Source organism: Epinephelus lanceolatus, chromosome 12 (genome assembly GCF_041903045.1).
Source record: "Epinephelus lanceolatus isolate andai-2023 chromosome 12, ASM4190304v1, whole genome shotgun sequence".
In the NCBI taxonomy this organism is placed as follows: domain Eukaryota; kingdom Metazoa; phylum Chordata; class Actinopteri; order Perciformes; family Serranidae; genus Epinephelus; species Epinephelus lanceolatus.
Window position 1 is genome coordinate 42,343,568 of NC_135745.1, and position 15,140 is coordinate 42,358,707.

The 15,140-nt window shown below is 41.3% G+C and overlaps 1 protein-coding gene across 1 annotated transcript; it reads right to left on the reverse strand.

Moving 5' to 3' along the window:
* Positions 1 to 1,858: 1,858 nt before the first annotated feature.
* crfb16 (cytokine receptor family member B16) lies at positions 1,859 to 14,768 on the reverse strand. Its single transcript, XM_033650038.2, has 7 exons — positions 14,260 to 14,768; positions 12,120 to 12,246; positions 9,254 to 9,444; positions 6,612 to 6,736; positions 5,960 to 6,107; positions 4,365 to 4,516; positions 1,859 to 3,757 (listed from the first exon to the last, which is right to left on the reverse strand). The coding sequence occupies exons 1-7, from the start codon at positions 14,315 to 14,317 to the stop codon at positions 3,659 to 3,661; spliced, it is 900 nt and encodes a 299-aa protein (XP_033505929.1). The 5' UTR covers positions 14,318 to 14,768; the 3' UTR covers positions 1,859 to 3,658.
* Positions 14,769 to 15,140: the final 372 nt, after the last annotated feature.

Sequence of the window (15,140 nt, forward strand, 5' to 3'; positions counted from 1 at the left end):
CGTGGTCAATCTATGTGAAACTGCACATAGGCATTGAGGACTGGCATAAGTAGAAGGTGACAAAGCTACCAATGGCTATGGACTAGATTTAAAAAATCAAGGACATTTTTCTTCCTTTTTTCCTGCATCGGAAATGTATCACTGTATCGTATCAAACCAAACCGTGAATTTTGTGAACTGTTGCAGCCCTAAAGCCCGGCTGGCAACTGTTTATTCAAGGAGTTTGGCAAGGACTGTGAGACTGGAGACTGATTTGTAGTTCCTATAGGTCTCCAGGTTAGATCCAGGTTTTTATATTACCAGGGTAACAGCTGCCACGTTAAACTGTAGGTCACAGAGTCAGACAGGAGAGACGTATTAAAGAAATGTGTCAGCAGAGCACATGCAAACTAACCTGGAAATCCAGATGCCCCGCCCCTAGCAAATTCAAATTTGCTCTGCACAGGGACCTGGCCCCGACGAGCAGAGCCCGCTGACCAATCGGACCAATCAGATCAGTCTATCTGATAGAGGTGGGCTCTGGGTGGGCGTAACGTGATGACGACAGCGTAAACAGCCAAGATGGCAGCTGCCAAAGGACCGCATCCATTCAATTTAGCTTTGTAAGAAACGTTAAGCCAACTACACTTATCTTTAGACTGCCCTAGAAGCCTTCGTTTCCAGGAAGGACATTTTTGCTGTTTTGCCGACGGGATACGACAGAAGCATAATATATCAGTTAGCCCCACTGGTCGACAAACAAATGGGGCTCAGTGCGATGAATATTTCACCTTGATTTTTGCTCTGATTGGCCATCGTGCTATCCAATTGCGTGTGGTGGCATTTAATATGCCTCAGTTAGTGCCGCCCCTTGGGTAGGAAGGGTGTATCGGTGAGGGGCAGACTCAAACTATTTCTAGATTTGAGTCTGGATTTCCAGGCTACATGCAAACATGATTGACTCAGAAAAGTGGGCATGGGGTTAAGGAGGTACGAAGTAGATGTTTATTTTGGAACAAAACCAAAACTTCTCATAGATGGGGAAGAAGGCTGAAAACAACAAATGTAGCTGCTGTAAAAATGTTGCTGGTTTTCTTTCTGTCACAAAGTCATTATTGAATGAAGGACCCATGTTCTCTTATCTAAAACTTCTGCATCATGATTGTGACAAAACAAAATAAAAACTGTGTCCCATGTAACTTGACCACATATTTTCATAGAATGGTTCCTATGATATCTTTGCACCCCATGGAACAGAAGTTACGGAGGTTAGGTTTAGGGAAAGAAACATGGTGAGGATGTTCCTTAGAATGACTCAAAGGTCACACAGATGTGAACACGTTACTCCAAGGGAAAGTCCTTTTTGTTGTGTGTGTGTGTGTGTGTGTGTGTGTGTGTGTGTGCGTGTGTGTGTGTGTGTGTGTGTGTGTGTGTGTGTGTGTCCCATCTACATGACGCAAATGAGGCAGAGGAAGACCCAAAAACACCTGGAGAAGGAGCACAGAGCAAGAAATCAAGAAGGGATTGACGTGGAAACATCTGGAGAGGAAGGCCAAAGACAGACAAGGGTGGAAACAATTCATCAACGGCCTATGTTCAGAAAGGAATACAAAGGCCCATCCACGAATCCCAACTTGCCTCCTTACAAGTGTTCGAGATTGCCTTCTTGTTTACTGCCATCAGCAGACTGGCCACGGGATCGCAGCTTTCAAAACACGTGGGAAATATGTACGAATTTGAGCGCATTGCTTTTGGGAGACGAACATACAGAAAATGTGTTAGAACACTCTGAACTTGAGAAGCTGCTGTTTTTTTCTTGCAAATTGAGAATAAAAAGTGCAAAAACAGTTGTTTTTACTGCAGTTCAAATGTTGATGAAGGTTTATACTGTATTTAAGATTCAATACTGAACTTGTTCATCTTGAGATTATTAAGAGTGACTGAGCTCAGTGAAAACAGAACTTTTAAACATGTTGAATTTATTGACAAAAAATATTAACACAAAATATCACCTGAACTGAACCTTAACACACACACACACACACACACACACACACACACACACACAAGATCAGGATTCATGTAAAAAAAGTAAAAAAAATACAGTATGAATCTAATAAAACACCAATAACACAGTGACAACATGTAACACTTAAACGTGACGGCAACAAAAAAAGATGCCATAAAGTAAACATCTACAACTCATTACAGTTACTGATGATGTCACAGAAAATAAATACTATAATAAACAAATTATCTGTATTATTATTCCAGATGTACAGATATTCTCCCCAGCTGCAATGGATTGCCTTGTGACAAACCAGAGACTCTGACACACCGTCCACTCCTCATTTATACTCTCTTTACAAACAAAAACAGAATGTTGTAAATACTCATCACTCTTCTCAAAAGTAATAATATCACTTTACTAATTACTCCCTGCCGACAGTAATTGACCCTTTGTTGGCCTTCTGATTGGTCTGCTGACCCACCAACCAGAGTGCTTCTCCCCATAGCTAACGTCAGACGTCAGGGGTAACAACTCAGGTTAGCAGCCATGGCTACCGTCAGACATCGGGACATCGGGTCACGTATTGCCCGTTCACTCAACTGTAGTCACGTTTGTTCTCTATCACTGACGCCACGTTTTGGACAGAATGATGGATTCAATTCGAATTACGAGAAAGTTAAATCTCCTGGTATTTTCCATTGTTTCCTATGGGAATGAACCCCCGCGAGGCTTGTTTTGTCGAATCCAGCAACAGTAACTAAGGGGGGCGGGACCATGGGCGGGTCTTGACAAAGGGTGAATTCTTTACGCTACTTGTTATATTGCTTTTCTGTTACACCCTGTAAAATTGGTAATTGCATATCTCCCCAAAATTCAGATGTGTGTCTGTGTAAATGTCAGGGTCATTGCCGTTAAGTGTACCTAACACTAGACAGCAGCACGACGATTACTAAAATGAGTCCACTGACTTGACTGTTGTATTTCAAGTCAGTATTGATGTGATAACAAAAGTGACGATGTAACGAGCTGTTTGGTTTTGGAGTGGTGAAACGTCTCATGGCTTGGATTACAAAGCATCTCCTTTGTTTCCCTTTGTTTCCTTTGCTTGTTTCAGTTTTCCCACAAGATTTGAACACATCACAAACCCCCCAAAACTTCCAGGAGACCTGAACAGCTCAACAGCATCTTCTCAAAACATTAACATACAACATCAGTCCACCATGTTCAGCACTTGGTCTTCCAGATGTGTTGTGACCACAGAGTGTGACTCCATGACGTCATCCATATGTTTGTGGACTCCTGTTTTAAAGCCCCGAGTTCGGGATTTCAGCTGTCACCATCTTGTTTTTTTGGAGCCATAAGTGACCATATTTGGATGAGAGGGTGGAGCTGTGGAGGAGCGAGGGGTGGCTCTGACTCAGACTGTAGTGACGCCTCACAGACAGCCTGTCACCCCTTCATATGGTTGTCATGGAGACTAAACCTTGTACCTGTCTGTAAACATGTTTGCTTCTGCTGTAAAGTTTTAAGATGGCGGTCTGTGGGGATCGACTCGCTCTTGGAGTCAGCCTCAAGTGGCCGTTCAAAGAACTGCAGTTTTTGGCACTTGCGCATTGGCTTCTTTTTTCAGGCCCGGACGCTGACGCTTGGTCGTGACTCTTCAGGGTTTCAGATTGTTAACTTCGGTGGGTCGACGCACAAATGGACCTCCTCATGAAGCTCCGCCTCCTCAGGGCTCATCGCGATTTTAATGTCCCAGTCAGGTTCCTGCAACAGAGGGCGGATTTCCTCTATTAAAGATTAGCACATTAAAACACACACTGATATACTGCGATATTTCAACAATTCAAAATCACATAGTTGAGACTTAAATTGATTTTCATCCCTTTGAGTGAAATATATATGCACATGTATTTAAAATATACTTACTGGAGCATATACAGTATGTATGATTTAAGATCTCAGATCTTGATGGAGTATAGATCAAATTTTAAGAATCTTTCATGTAATAAAAAAATGTGAAAAGCCTTATTTCCTCATAAGAATTGTGTCACATTACAATTATAAAAACAGTAAATCACAATATTTAAAGATAGAAATAACATCCAGTAGTACAGGACACCCAAAACAGCTGGGTTAAAAAATGAAAAAAATATTTTTAAAAATAAATATAGACACATTACAGCGACCAGGTTTAAGTAAGTAACATATTTATGGTATATTTGTTATATGTTTTGCATATTTATAAAATCTAAAATCAATTTTCTGGAGCTCAGTTAAATATTAAGTTATTTTTAAAACCAGGTCTATTCTAACGTGACTTTAATGCACTAGTTTTATATGCATTTCTGTGTTTATACGGGGTGAGACTGACCAGCGAGCGGGGCAGTGGCTCTTTACGGATGTACGTTTGACAGACGTCTGGACGACAGTGAACGACGGACCAGAAGACAGCGAACAGCAGACCGGCCATGATGATGATGGTCACAGTCACAGTGGTCGGCTTCTTCCAGGCAGTGTCTGGACCTGCGGGTGGATCATGAAGAAAAGTTTCTGATTTATCAGCATTTATTTTTATTTTTGACTGGCTAAGGAAGAAAATTCTTGGTATATAGTTTTGGTTTTTTTTTGTTTTTTGTTTTTTTTGTTTGGTTGGTTTTAGTAAAGTAAAGAAAATTCACAAAGTGGGGACTTTGTTTTAGGAAATAGAGAACATGGAACCTGAACACATTTTTGCAAAGTGGAACATTTTTGAAAGTAAAAACATTGTTAGAATATTTTGGTGGGAAAGAAATGCAAGGTTCTTTCAGAAAGTAACAAGATTTTATGGAATATGAAGACATCTCTTGACACTGGGAATAATTTGCAAAGAATATGGAGTAAGAGGACATTTTTTTAGGCTTGTGCATTTTAAGAACAGCGAGAACATGGCGCATGAGGACAATTTTGCAAAGTGAGGACAGATTTTTGAAAATAGGAACATTTGTGGAAAGAGGACATTTTTGTAAAGTAAAAATGGATTTTGAAAAATATTTTTTGTTAAGTATAAAAAAAAGAACCCTGAAACATTCGGTCAGGGTGATAAAATCTTGCTATTTTTTTTAAAAATATTTTTTCTTATTCTTTTTTTTTTCAAGTGACATTTATTAAAAATTGTGACATTTTTGTAAAGAAATATCAGAAAGTGGGGACTTTGTTTTAGGAAATTACAATTAATTAAGAACATGGAATGTGAGGACTTTTTGCAAAGTGGAAACACTTTGGAAAGTAAAAACATGGATCACGAGAATATTAAAAAATATATAAATGTGAGGTTCTTACAACATTTTAAAAATTGTCAATATTTTTGGAAAATTAAAATGGAAATATTTTGAAAAGACTAATGAGCAATGGGACATTTGGAATGACATTTTTTAGCCAACTGGGAACAGTTTTTAAAAACTGGAAGGAAAGAGAGGACATTGTTGGAAAGTAAAAACATGGATTGTGGAAATATTTTTGTGAAGTGGAAAAAAAACTGAAACATGAAATCAATAAGGTAAGTAACTTTTTGGGAAAGTAAGGAAATATTTTGAAATCTGAAATATTTTGTAGAGAACATGAAACAAGGGGAACGTTTTAGGAAAGTGAGAGCACGATGTTAGGACATTTTCCACAGTGGGGTTTTTGAAATTTGGAACATTTTGGAAAGAGGACATTTTTGGAAAGTAAAAATGAATTTTGAGAAATGGAAAAAAATGACGTGACATCCTTTAGGTAAGTAACTTTTTGGAAAATGAGGACTTTTCTGTAAATTGGTAATATTTTGGAAAGAGTATCGAGCAAGAAATTTTTTGAAAGTTAATCTATTTAGGAAAGTGAGAACATATAGCCTAGGTATTATGTCAATAAAACAAAATGTGTGTGTGTGTGTGTGTGTGTGTGTGTGTGTGTGTGTGCGTGCCATAACACCCTGTAACTGTAACCCACCAGTGATGGAGACACACTGGGGGTCGGTGCTGTTGCTGCGGAGCCGATTGTCCAGGATGGTGTGAGCTGTGACGCAGTACACCGCTCCCTCCTGCAGGGCGGGGACAAGCAGCACCGTCTGCTCAGCTGGCATTGTGTGCACAGTGGCCTGAATCAGAGTCAGACAGAGAGAAATGGAGGGGAAGATGTATAATACAAGTGTTTTTTGTTGTTGTTTTTAAAAAAAAAAAAATAGACAAGAAATTAACTGAATAGTGCAAAATATCTGCACCTCAGCAACTACTCTGAGCTACAAATTCACTTGCTTCAATGAAAGCAGAGGAGATGACAAGGAATATCAATCAATGGAAGAAGGAAAGGTTCATCAAAGGATGTAAGAAAGAAAAGGAGGGAAATAAAGGAAATTAAAAAAAAGGGCAATAAATAAGGAAGAGGAAAGGGGGAAGGAATAAAAGAGAGGTGAGCTGGAAAAACAAACTGAGTGGGGAGGAGACAAAGGTATGAGACAAAAGGAGGAAAAAGAAGAAAAGACATCAAGGAGAAAGGAAACAAAGAAGAGGAGAAGGCGGGAAAGAGGGAAAAATAAAAGACAGGACACATAACGATGGGAGGAAGGAAAAGAAGGGAATAAAGACGAGAAGTAAACTCTGACCTGCAGCTCGTCGCCTCTCTTCCACACCGTCACACTGACAACAGCAATGAGAGGAAGCTTGTTGAACGACACCTGAAGGGCATCACCTGCCACCGTCACCGCCATCTCCGGCGCCGTCAAGACCGCTGTCAACAAGAGATTAACATTCACTGATTTATGCATTTTTTTTAAAAAACTATGAGTGCTGTGCTAGACAGCGACGTGGACAGACATTTTAAAGGGCCAAAGAGGGGCCCCTTCACTCTAAGTGTGTAACCTCCTCCTGGTGTTGACACAATACATAAAATCCTGAGTTCAAACACATTAGAATCAGAATTTTTTATAAGTCAAAATGTTCTGGTGAAAAGATTGTGCTGTGCATCCTCTGGATAATTTGACACGTCTCCATTATTGCAGCGTTCATGAAATCGTGGGACTTAAGCTGTGTTGTGTCAAAGTCTGTTTCTACTTACCTTAACCTGGACCTGACCTTATAACCAACCCATTATCTCTTCATAGACCCTCTTTATAGACTGCATCTTGAAGGCGGGAATGTTGCGCCGTTATCCCACCTCGCCGCTTTGTATAACAGGGACAGTAACGAAATAGGGGGACAGAGTTGTCTCACCTTTAAGCCGGCAGTGGAGGTAGTAATGTATGTGTGAAAAGCGTGAGCTGGCAGGACGAGACGGGTGTGATATTCTGACGATCTAGTATGTGTTCAACCCCCAGGAGATGTAATGCAGTGGTTCCTAACTGGTGGGTCGCGGTCAAAAAGTGGGTGGCGGGTCCTCCCTAAATAGACCCGCAAACATGTCAAGTTTATAAAAATCACACTTTATTTTGAAATGCAGTTAATTTCTAACACAGAGCTTTTATTTTCAAGTGTTCTTTCTTGCTGTAGAGTGAGTGACTAACAGACAGCTACTTAACAGAGACAGAAAACTAGCTCGACGAAATGTTCAAATACAAGTATGACACTGAATATATTACACTGTGTGGACCTTGAACTAATGAACAATGAGATACCTGGACCAGTTGGGAACCACTGATGCAAAAAGTAGCTAGCAGCAGTTAGCAGCTAACTCATGTAAGATGAACAGCAACTGAAAATGTCAGCCAATTGGGAAAAAATGAGGTCCAGGAGCTCCTCACAATAAATAATTGTTATTGACACCTTAATACCATTGTTATTGTGTATAAAGTGCTGCCGACAAGTATGTTATATGTCACACTAGAGGTCGATGCTGCTGTGGTACACGTCACACCGTCATGACTTTTTTGCTCCTGGAACGCTGGCATGCTGTGAATCGCACACTGGAGCGACATGATGCTGCCATTGTTCTGTATATAAAAGCAAAGGCGGCGTAATGAGGGGACTTTGTTGCGGCCCTGTCACACATGTGAAACGGTCATATGCCTAACCATATTCTGAAGTGCGATAATGTGAAACCCAGGAAGGCATTGAAAGATGAAGGAGCAGACTTTGATACAAGAACCTCAGGAAAATGAAAAAAGAACATGTCACACAGTAAAAAAAAAAAATCCAGGAAATGCACAACAGTATGTCAGTTTGGACCAAAAACAAATTCAAAATCCAAGTTTCATGCACTGTTTGGACATCAACTAAATCAGTGCCTCATCTGTAGCTTTGACCAAATATATCATGAAAGTGAATAACTTATTTGTTTCTAACATTTTCATTTCTATTTATCACTGTTGTAGGTTTAACAAAATTCTTACACCCCTAACTGTAAAAATGTGTAGCCTCTGCACTGATAAAAAAAAAAAAAGTTTTAACATTTCGTCAACTAAAATGTGCATCATACATCTACGGCCTGGCGCCTTTTCCTCTAAATTTTGCCAGACCTCAAAAGTGGTGGCTCGTCTTGAGCCTCCCTCACTCGGCTAACAGTGTGTCAGAATAAAATACAGAATTTAATAGTGCATGGACAGATTTGTTTGCTTTCACTGCCAATGATGCAATGTTAAAGTATCAAATAATCATAAATAAATAAATAAAAATTTAATATGCAGTGTTACCATAAGGCTTTAATATGTTTTGCAGCTCTGGACATAATTATTTTTGGTCATAAATGGCTCCTCTGATAGTTAACTGACGCCTGCACTAAATGGAACTTTACATCATTTCATTCTTCTTCTTTGGCGTCAAAACTATTTCAAATGTAAATAACACATCAAAATCCGGCTGCAACAGCTGGACGTAAAAGAATCCAGCCTTGTGATTAATTTTTACACCTGTTGCACCACCTAACACTACGACGAGGCACAGCTACGCCCAGTGTAGACGATGAACGTCCACGCCAGAGACTGTATATAAAGACGAATGACGCACCTCCACCTCCTTCCACTGTACAACATGAAGCCAAAGTAATAACGACGATGTTATCTTTCGCTGGTAACAAATCCCGCCCATACATCCAGCACCACTGATTACAAGCACACAGCTGTCATTCATGACGCCACACCCCCTTTCTATAATGTTACATAACTAATTAAAACCAAACTCTGACAAATCAAATGATGGAGTTTCTGAGCAGCCTGACATATTCTGAAAATTACAATATGTTACAGGCCTGGCTAACACAATGTATTTGTAAATAAAGGTATAAACTTAATTTCACATGTGAGAAACGTCTTACTGTCTCTGCGGTTGAAGGGCAGGCTGAGCTTGGTCCAAAGCGACAGCTGGGAGCCGCACTGCGCTCTGACACGGAGGTTGTAGTCGGAGTCGGAGCCCAGGTCTAAGGTCAGGTCGCAGTGAGTGTGAGGAATCAGCTGACACTCATGAGCGTCCACCCAGCTGCCGTTCAGCAACATCAGCTCAAACTCACTGCAGGAGAAAGAGACACACAGAGAGCTTTAAATGTACCGCTTCATGCTTCTTTATTTTGAAGGGTTTTTGTGCTTCTGGTTGCAGCATGAGAACAGAACTGGTTGTGTGAGCTGAAACTAACTCTAACCATTCGTGCACGTCAGCGTCTCTGAGCAGATAATGTGGGTTTTGTCATATTCACCCACTGACACCTCAGTAATAATTAGCTAAACTCAGGCGCCACACCCTGCATACCTCCACCGCTGTGCTGCTGCTGCTGTGCATGCCACTGATTCACAGGAGCTGAGTACGGCTTGTTCTCAGTGTTTTTCCTCCTTGACTCAGGCTTCTGTTTGTTGCAGCGCAGTGAAAATAAAATTAAGAGTGAAGATGAGTCAGTGTGTCGGCCTGCTGACAGGTGGAGCCGACCTGTTGGGTGACATTTATCACAGCACTAATGAAGACACGTCCACTGTCTCTGTTATCAAACCTACACGACAGGTTTTTTTTCACTCACATGAAACTTAAATCTAAGTTCTCCTGTCCCAAACTTTCCAAATATGCCAAACTGAATTTTACATAAAAGTGTTTGAAAAAATGCACAATAATATTTCATTTTCAGCCCTCTGAAACGAGGAGACCGGAGGAACCCAGTGGTACCAATCATCAGTCATGCTAGCTTCTCAGTGAGGGGGTTAAATATTGCTTCAATTTTAGGCTAGAGCCGAGAAAGCGATTTAAAAATCTATGACAGCATCACAATGTAAAGTTTATGAGACGAGCAGGAACTTGTGGGTGGAGCCAGCGGGAGAAACACGCATATTCAGTGGGCTGCATACCACAGACAACCCGGTCTCACTCTGAAGACGTTGAATACAACGCTTTGTCAGTGACTTCTGGCGTCAGACACAGACGAATAAAGATGTCCTTTCAACACAGCATGATACGCAGCCAGTTGCTGTTATTGTGTAGTGGTGACCGGTTGTGTCAGCAGGAAATGCTGGGACAACAAGGTAAGTAAAGGTAGGAGGGGTGGTAGACTGGTCAAGCAGCCTGTGACTTTCACCCGGGAGATTATGAAGCCAATCCTGTCCCTTTGTCCTAAACCCAACCACACGTGTGTTGGCTGAATGATTTGCTGTTGAAAAACATCAATTCCTGGTGTTACCGACATAGTGCTTTTATTTTGAAAGAGACTGCATGCAAACTGTACATTTCCTGTGAAAACAGAAGTGTATTTTGAAAACAGACAATGCATGTAACAGGCTGAAGTTGACACGGCGTCAACAACCAACACACCCAGGGTACCTTGGACGTCATATGTGGAGTACCACATATAGTATATCTGTGAAGACGAGCCATTTAAAATTGGTCCTCAGGCTACGGTTGAAGGCATGAACTCTCACAGGGACTTTGCTTGGGAACGGGAGGGTCAGCCTGTCCAGACCAAAGACGGAGTGTGGACTGGTAGCTGGAGAGGTGCCAGTTTACCTCCTGGGCACTGCTGAGATGCCCTTGAGTAAGGCACCCAACCAGCCCCCTCACTCATGTTTGTGCATGTGTGTGTATTTCAGGCCTGTGTGTGTATTTGACAACAGAGTGAGAAAATTTAATTTCCCTTCAGGGATTAATCAAGTATATCCTCTTCTCCTTAAACAGAGGAGCGCACTGAAGACTTCAAACCAACCGCAGGAATGTTCCGGACAGATAATTATAATGTGATTTACAGCTGACGTGATGCAGTCTGAATGTAGAAACTAACACAGCTTTGTGTGTTAATGTGTCACAGCTGGCTCATCAGAGAAAAGACACACCTGTTGATTCTGTTTATTAGGACAGGTGCGTCATTATTTAAATTACTTAATGAATGTAATGATTACCTGCTGGATGTTGTGTCTTACATTAGGCTGCAGGTATGAGCTGCAGCTTTCATGTTTCACTGGGCCTCGTCATCTTAATTCACTCACCGTACTGCAACTATTTTTTTTTAGCACAAATGTCAAAAATCAGATTCCTGCTCCTGAAATGTGACAGTTAATTTGTTTTCTAAGTCTTCTGTGATATTAAACTGAATATCTTTGGGTTTTGGACTATTAATGAATAAAATAAAACTAGATATCTCATTTTGTCTTTTTCATCTTAAACTTAGGAAAGTGTGATCTGAGCGTTTTCCTAAATTTCATAAAGCAAAATGTATTTATTTTTTCAACTGGGGTGTGTCCCCCAAAGTGGAAACCACACAACAATATTTTCTGCAAGACACATGATTTTTAAGAATAAAATATGCTGTAGACTAATTTTTCTTTTTCTTTTTAAAATTACTACTTGTCAGGTGATGATATACTTCTAAAATCCTCTCAGTGGTGCGCTCCGCTGACAGTTATAAAGCTGATGTAAGTTGTTTATCAGTAAGTTCCATTAAAAAAAACAAAACAAAACAACAACGAACATGTTAGTTCGTCTCTAAACGCTGTCTGACTTCCTGTCTGTAAATCTTTCACACCACAAATATAAATAGTTTCGTCAGTAATTTCTTCAAACAGCTGCTCACTGTGGTTTTTATCAGACAGGAGGAATTTGACTTTGTTTGGAACTATTTTCAGTGGCGGATTAATCCACATAGTGTGTTCTGGTGAGTATGTGACAGGAGGAGGACAATGTGTGATGTGTGTGTGCGCGTGTGTGAGACTCACCCCTGGAACTGAACAGAGTAGAGGACTGCGGTGTCACAGGGAGCCTCCAGAGGGCCCCACCTCAGTACGTGTTTCATGTCAACAGACTCCATGGAAACTCTGCTGGGAGCCGGCAGCATCCAGACATCTGCTGACAGAATGAGTTCATGGTTTAAGTCTTATCTGAGATACAGAGAGGGGAGGTCCTGCTCTGAGGAGCTGGGTATTATTGTCAGAGGGCAGCATGACGTAGCTGTGGGATGCATTTAATGACACAAATAAGATGCTAATCAGTGAGGCTTAGAGGTGCTGGTAGGTGGGTTGTTTTTAACGTTTGTGCAGTGCTGTTTTCCTCTATTTCCAGTCTTGATGCTAAGCTAACTGGCTGTAGCTGTTTGTGTTTAGCGTGCAGCAGCCCAGCCGCCAGGAGAAAATGTTGGCATTGTACGTTTTATAATATTACTGGTAAATCAACGTTACTGAAGTGATGTGTTCAGATTAAATGTAACTTGATCAGCCAAAACGTTCAAACCACTGGTGGGTGAAGTGAATAACTTTGATCATCTTGTTATGCTGCCGTGTAAACCTTGGGTCCTGGCGTTCATGTGTTCTCCACCCACCCAACATCACTCCCTGATGGCAGCGCCACCCCCCAGCAGAGCAACGCGCCATGCCACATTGCAACCACTGCTCAGGAACGGCTGGAGGAACATGACGTAAACCTGGCCTCCAAATTCCCAAGATCCTAATCTGATCGAGCATCCGTGGGACGTGCTGTCACAGGACACCCCCCCGTTTCCATGTCTCAACAGCAGTGGCGCACACACACACACACACACACACACACACACTGCTGGCAACTGTTTGTAAAAAAGTCAAAGCAATCTGACTTAGCGAGCTTTGCTACTTTCTCCTCCTGTTTGTTTCTCTCTTGTTCTTTCTTACCGCCACTTTTCTGTTTAAAAGGCACGACTGCTCGCTGGACTTGTACATGTGCTCAGATTTTGCATCTACACTAGCTGCTGTATTGTATCATCTCGTCACACGATAAAATAGAGACCTGACATTAGGGAACAGCAACGTCATCCAAGTACATGTTATCCAACAATCATCACTGCATATCTGTATATGAAAAACATTATATCTTATTATATAGAATGAGCATTTAATGTGGTGATAGATTGCTGCTGACTATTTTACCCCAGAAAAGAAAAAAAGAAAATCATGACGGAGATGAATTTTTGAGGGTATATTGCCACCATTTTTAATTTAATGTTATCGTTTTTTTTTTATAGAGAGACAGTTCCAGTTCCAAGGTGGCAAACTGAATCATTCGCCAAATGACCCACCCCCACTGGCCTTGGTGCAACCGCACTGCCTTCACTGTCTATATTTACACCCCTGTTCAACAGGTCAGAGCCAAGTCTGATCCAAGCAGGCCCCGCTGTTTATCAGAGTTCCTCTGGGGTACCAACAAGTCCCAGGACCAAATGTTTTCCAGCAGAACACTGCACTGTAACAAGATGATCATTGTTCACTCCACCTGCTAGAGGTTCTAATAATTTGGCTGACTGGAGTATATGAGCTTTAACTTCCCATCAGGAGGTGGAGGGGACGGTGGATGGTGTGAGACCTAGGTGAGAGTCGAGACATGTCGTGACAGATTCCAGCTGAGGTCGTGGTGACAGTAACCCAGTATTATTTTCCAAACTGTACCAAAACCAAACTACACATTGGCCACAGTGTTGTCACAATATTAAAATGAAAATTGAAACGTAAAGAAACATTTAACAACATTTAAACAGATCCACCTCAAATGAAATGTACAATTGTATCCGTAGTTTACAGGGAAACACATGCCAACATTTATCCCGGCATTTATCCTGTGTGGAGACATGAGGGTGGTATCACTGCAACTCTCAGAGAAAAATAAAATGTCAAACTTTTTCTTTACAACTCTGAACTTTAGGAAAGACACATGTGAATGTCTCTGCAGGTGAACTCAGGCCAAGGTGTTAGCTGACTGATGCAACACACCCAACCAAAAATCCATACAAGTATACATTTTATTTTTTATTATTTTGTGGGGTTAACTCATGTCTTCACCTGATCTGAATCTTTTCTGAAAATCTCTATCAGCTGAGTGTGAAAGTGAACTCACAGTTTGTAAAGTCCAGCAGGACCATCGTCATCATCAGCAGGCTCACGGTGCATCTCATGACCGGAGAGTTTGTCTCCAGAACCAAAAGGAGGGAAAGACTCTGGTCACGTCAAGTCCAACATGTCCAAATCCAACCAGTGACCTGCATATAAACTAATGCAGAGTACAACATATAATCCAGATTACTGTCCAGAAATATCCCTCAAAAAAAACTGAGTACTCCTTTTGTCTTTCATGCAGTGTATGTTTCTGGATCCGTCCTTCAGCTCATCTGAGAGGTGAATAAAGCCTTAAATCCACTGTGCAGAGGACGATAATATTCCAGTTTGTCTTTCCGTTTTAGATCCACATGATTCAGAGTCTGGTTTCTGTCAGTGTTTACTTCACCTCGCAGTGTTCAAGATGTCCAAAAAGCAGAAGCTGTGTGAGCGTCCCTGTGATCTGCCCCGGATCTGTACAGAAAAACTGGTGTGTCGGGATGCTGAGGCTGGATTCTGAGCCGCAGAGCCGGTTCGACTTGTTGTCAGCGGCCTCGGGGCATCAGCTGTCAGCTGCAATTTATGGGTTTAACTCATAACACCTGATGAGCTCTTTAGGGCCGATAGAGCTGCTGGTATGTGCAGCTGAATCTTCAATTAGAGCTCTGCAGTGATGTCTTTGTTTAACCTCTTGTTGACTCAATAGCACAGACACCCTTTTTTGTTGTGCACAAGCCAGGAAATGGTTTCTGTTTGACTCCTTTTGATTCCAGTCATAATCCTGGTCTCTTCTGGGGGCCAACTCTTTGAAGAATATTATCAAAAAGGCAGAATTATGAAGCAGTCACACCCCAAAGTGACATTCACTGGTATGTTGCCAAATATCACAGTAGCAGCATTGTT

Bases quoted from the DNA above. Each gene is read 5' to 3' on its own strand.
- crfb16 (XM_033650038.2), bottom strand. From the start codon at position 14,317: ATGAGATGCACCGTGAGCCTGCTGATGATGACGATGGTCCTGCTGGAC. The intron at 9,445-12,119 runs GTGAGTCTCACA...TTTCTCCTGCAG, and splicing joins TACTCTGTTCAGTTCCAGGG to TGAGTTTGAGCTGATGTTGC. The intron at 6,108-6,611 runs GTCAGAGTTTAC...ACTCTGATTCAG, and splicing joins AGAGAGGCGACGAGCTGCAG to GCCACTGTGCACACAATGCC.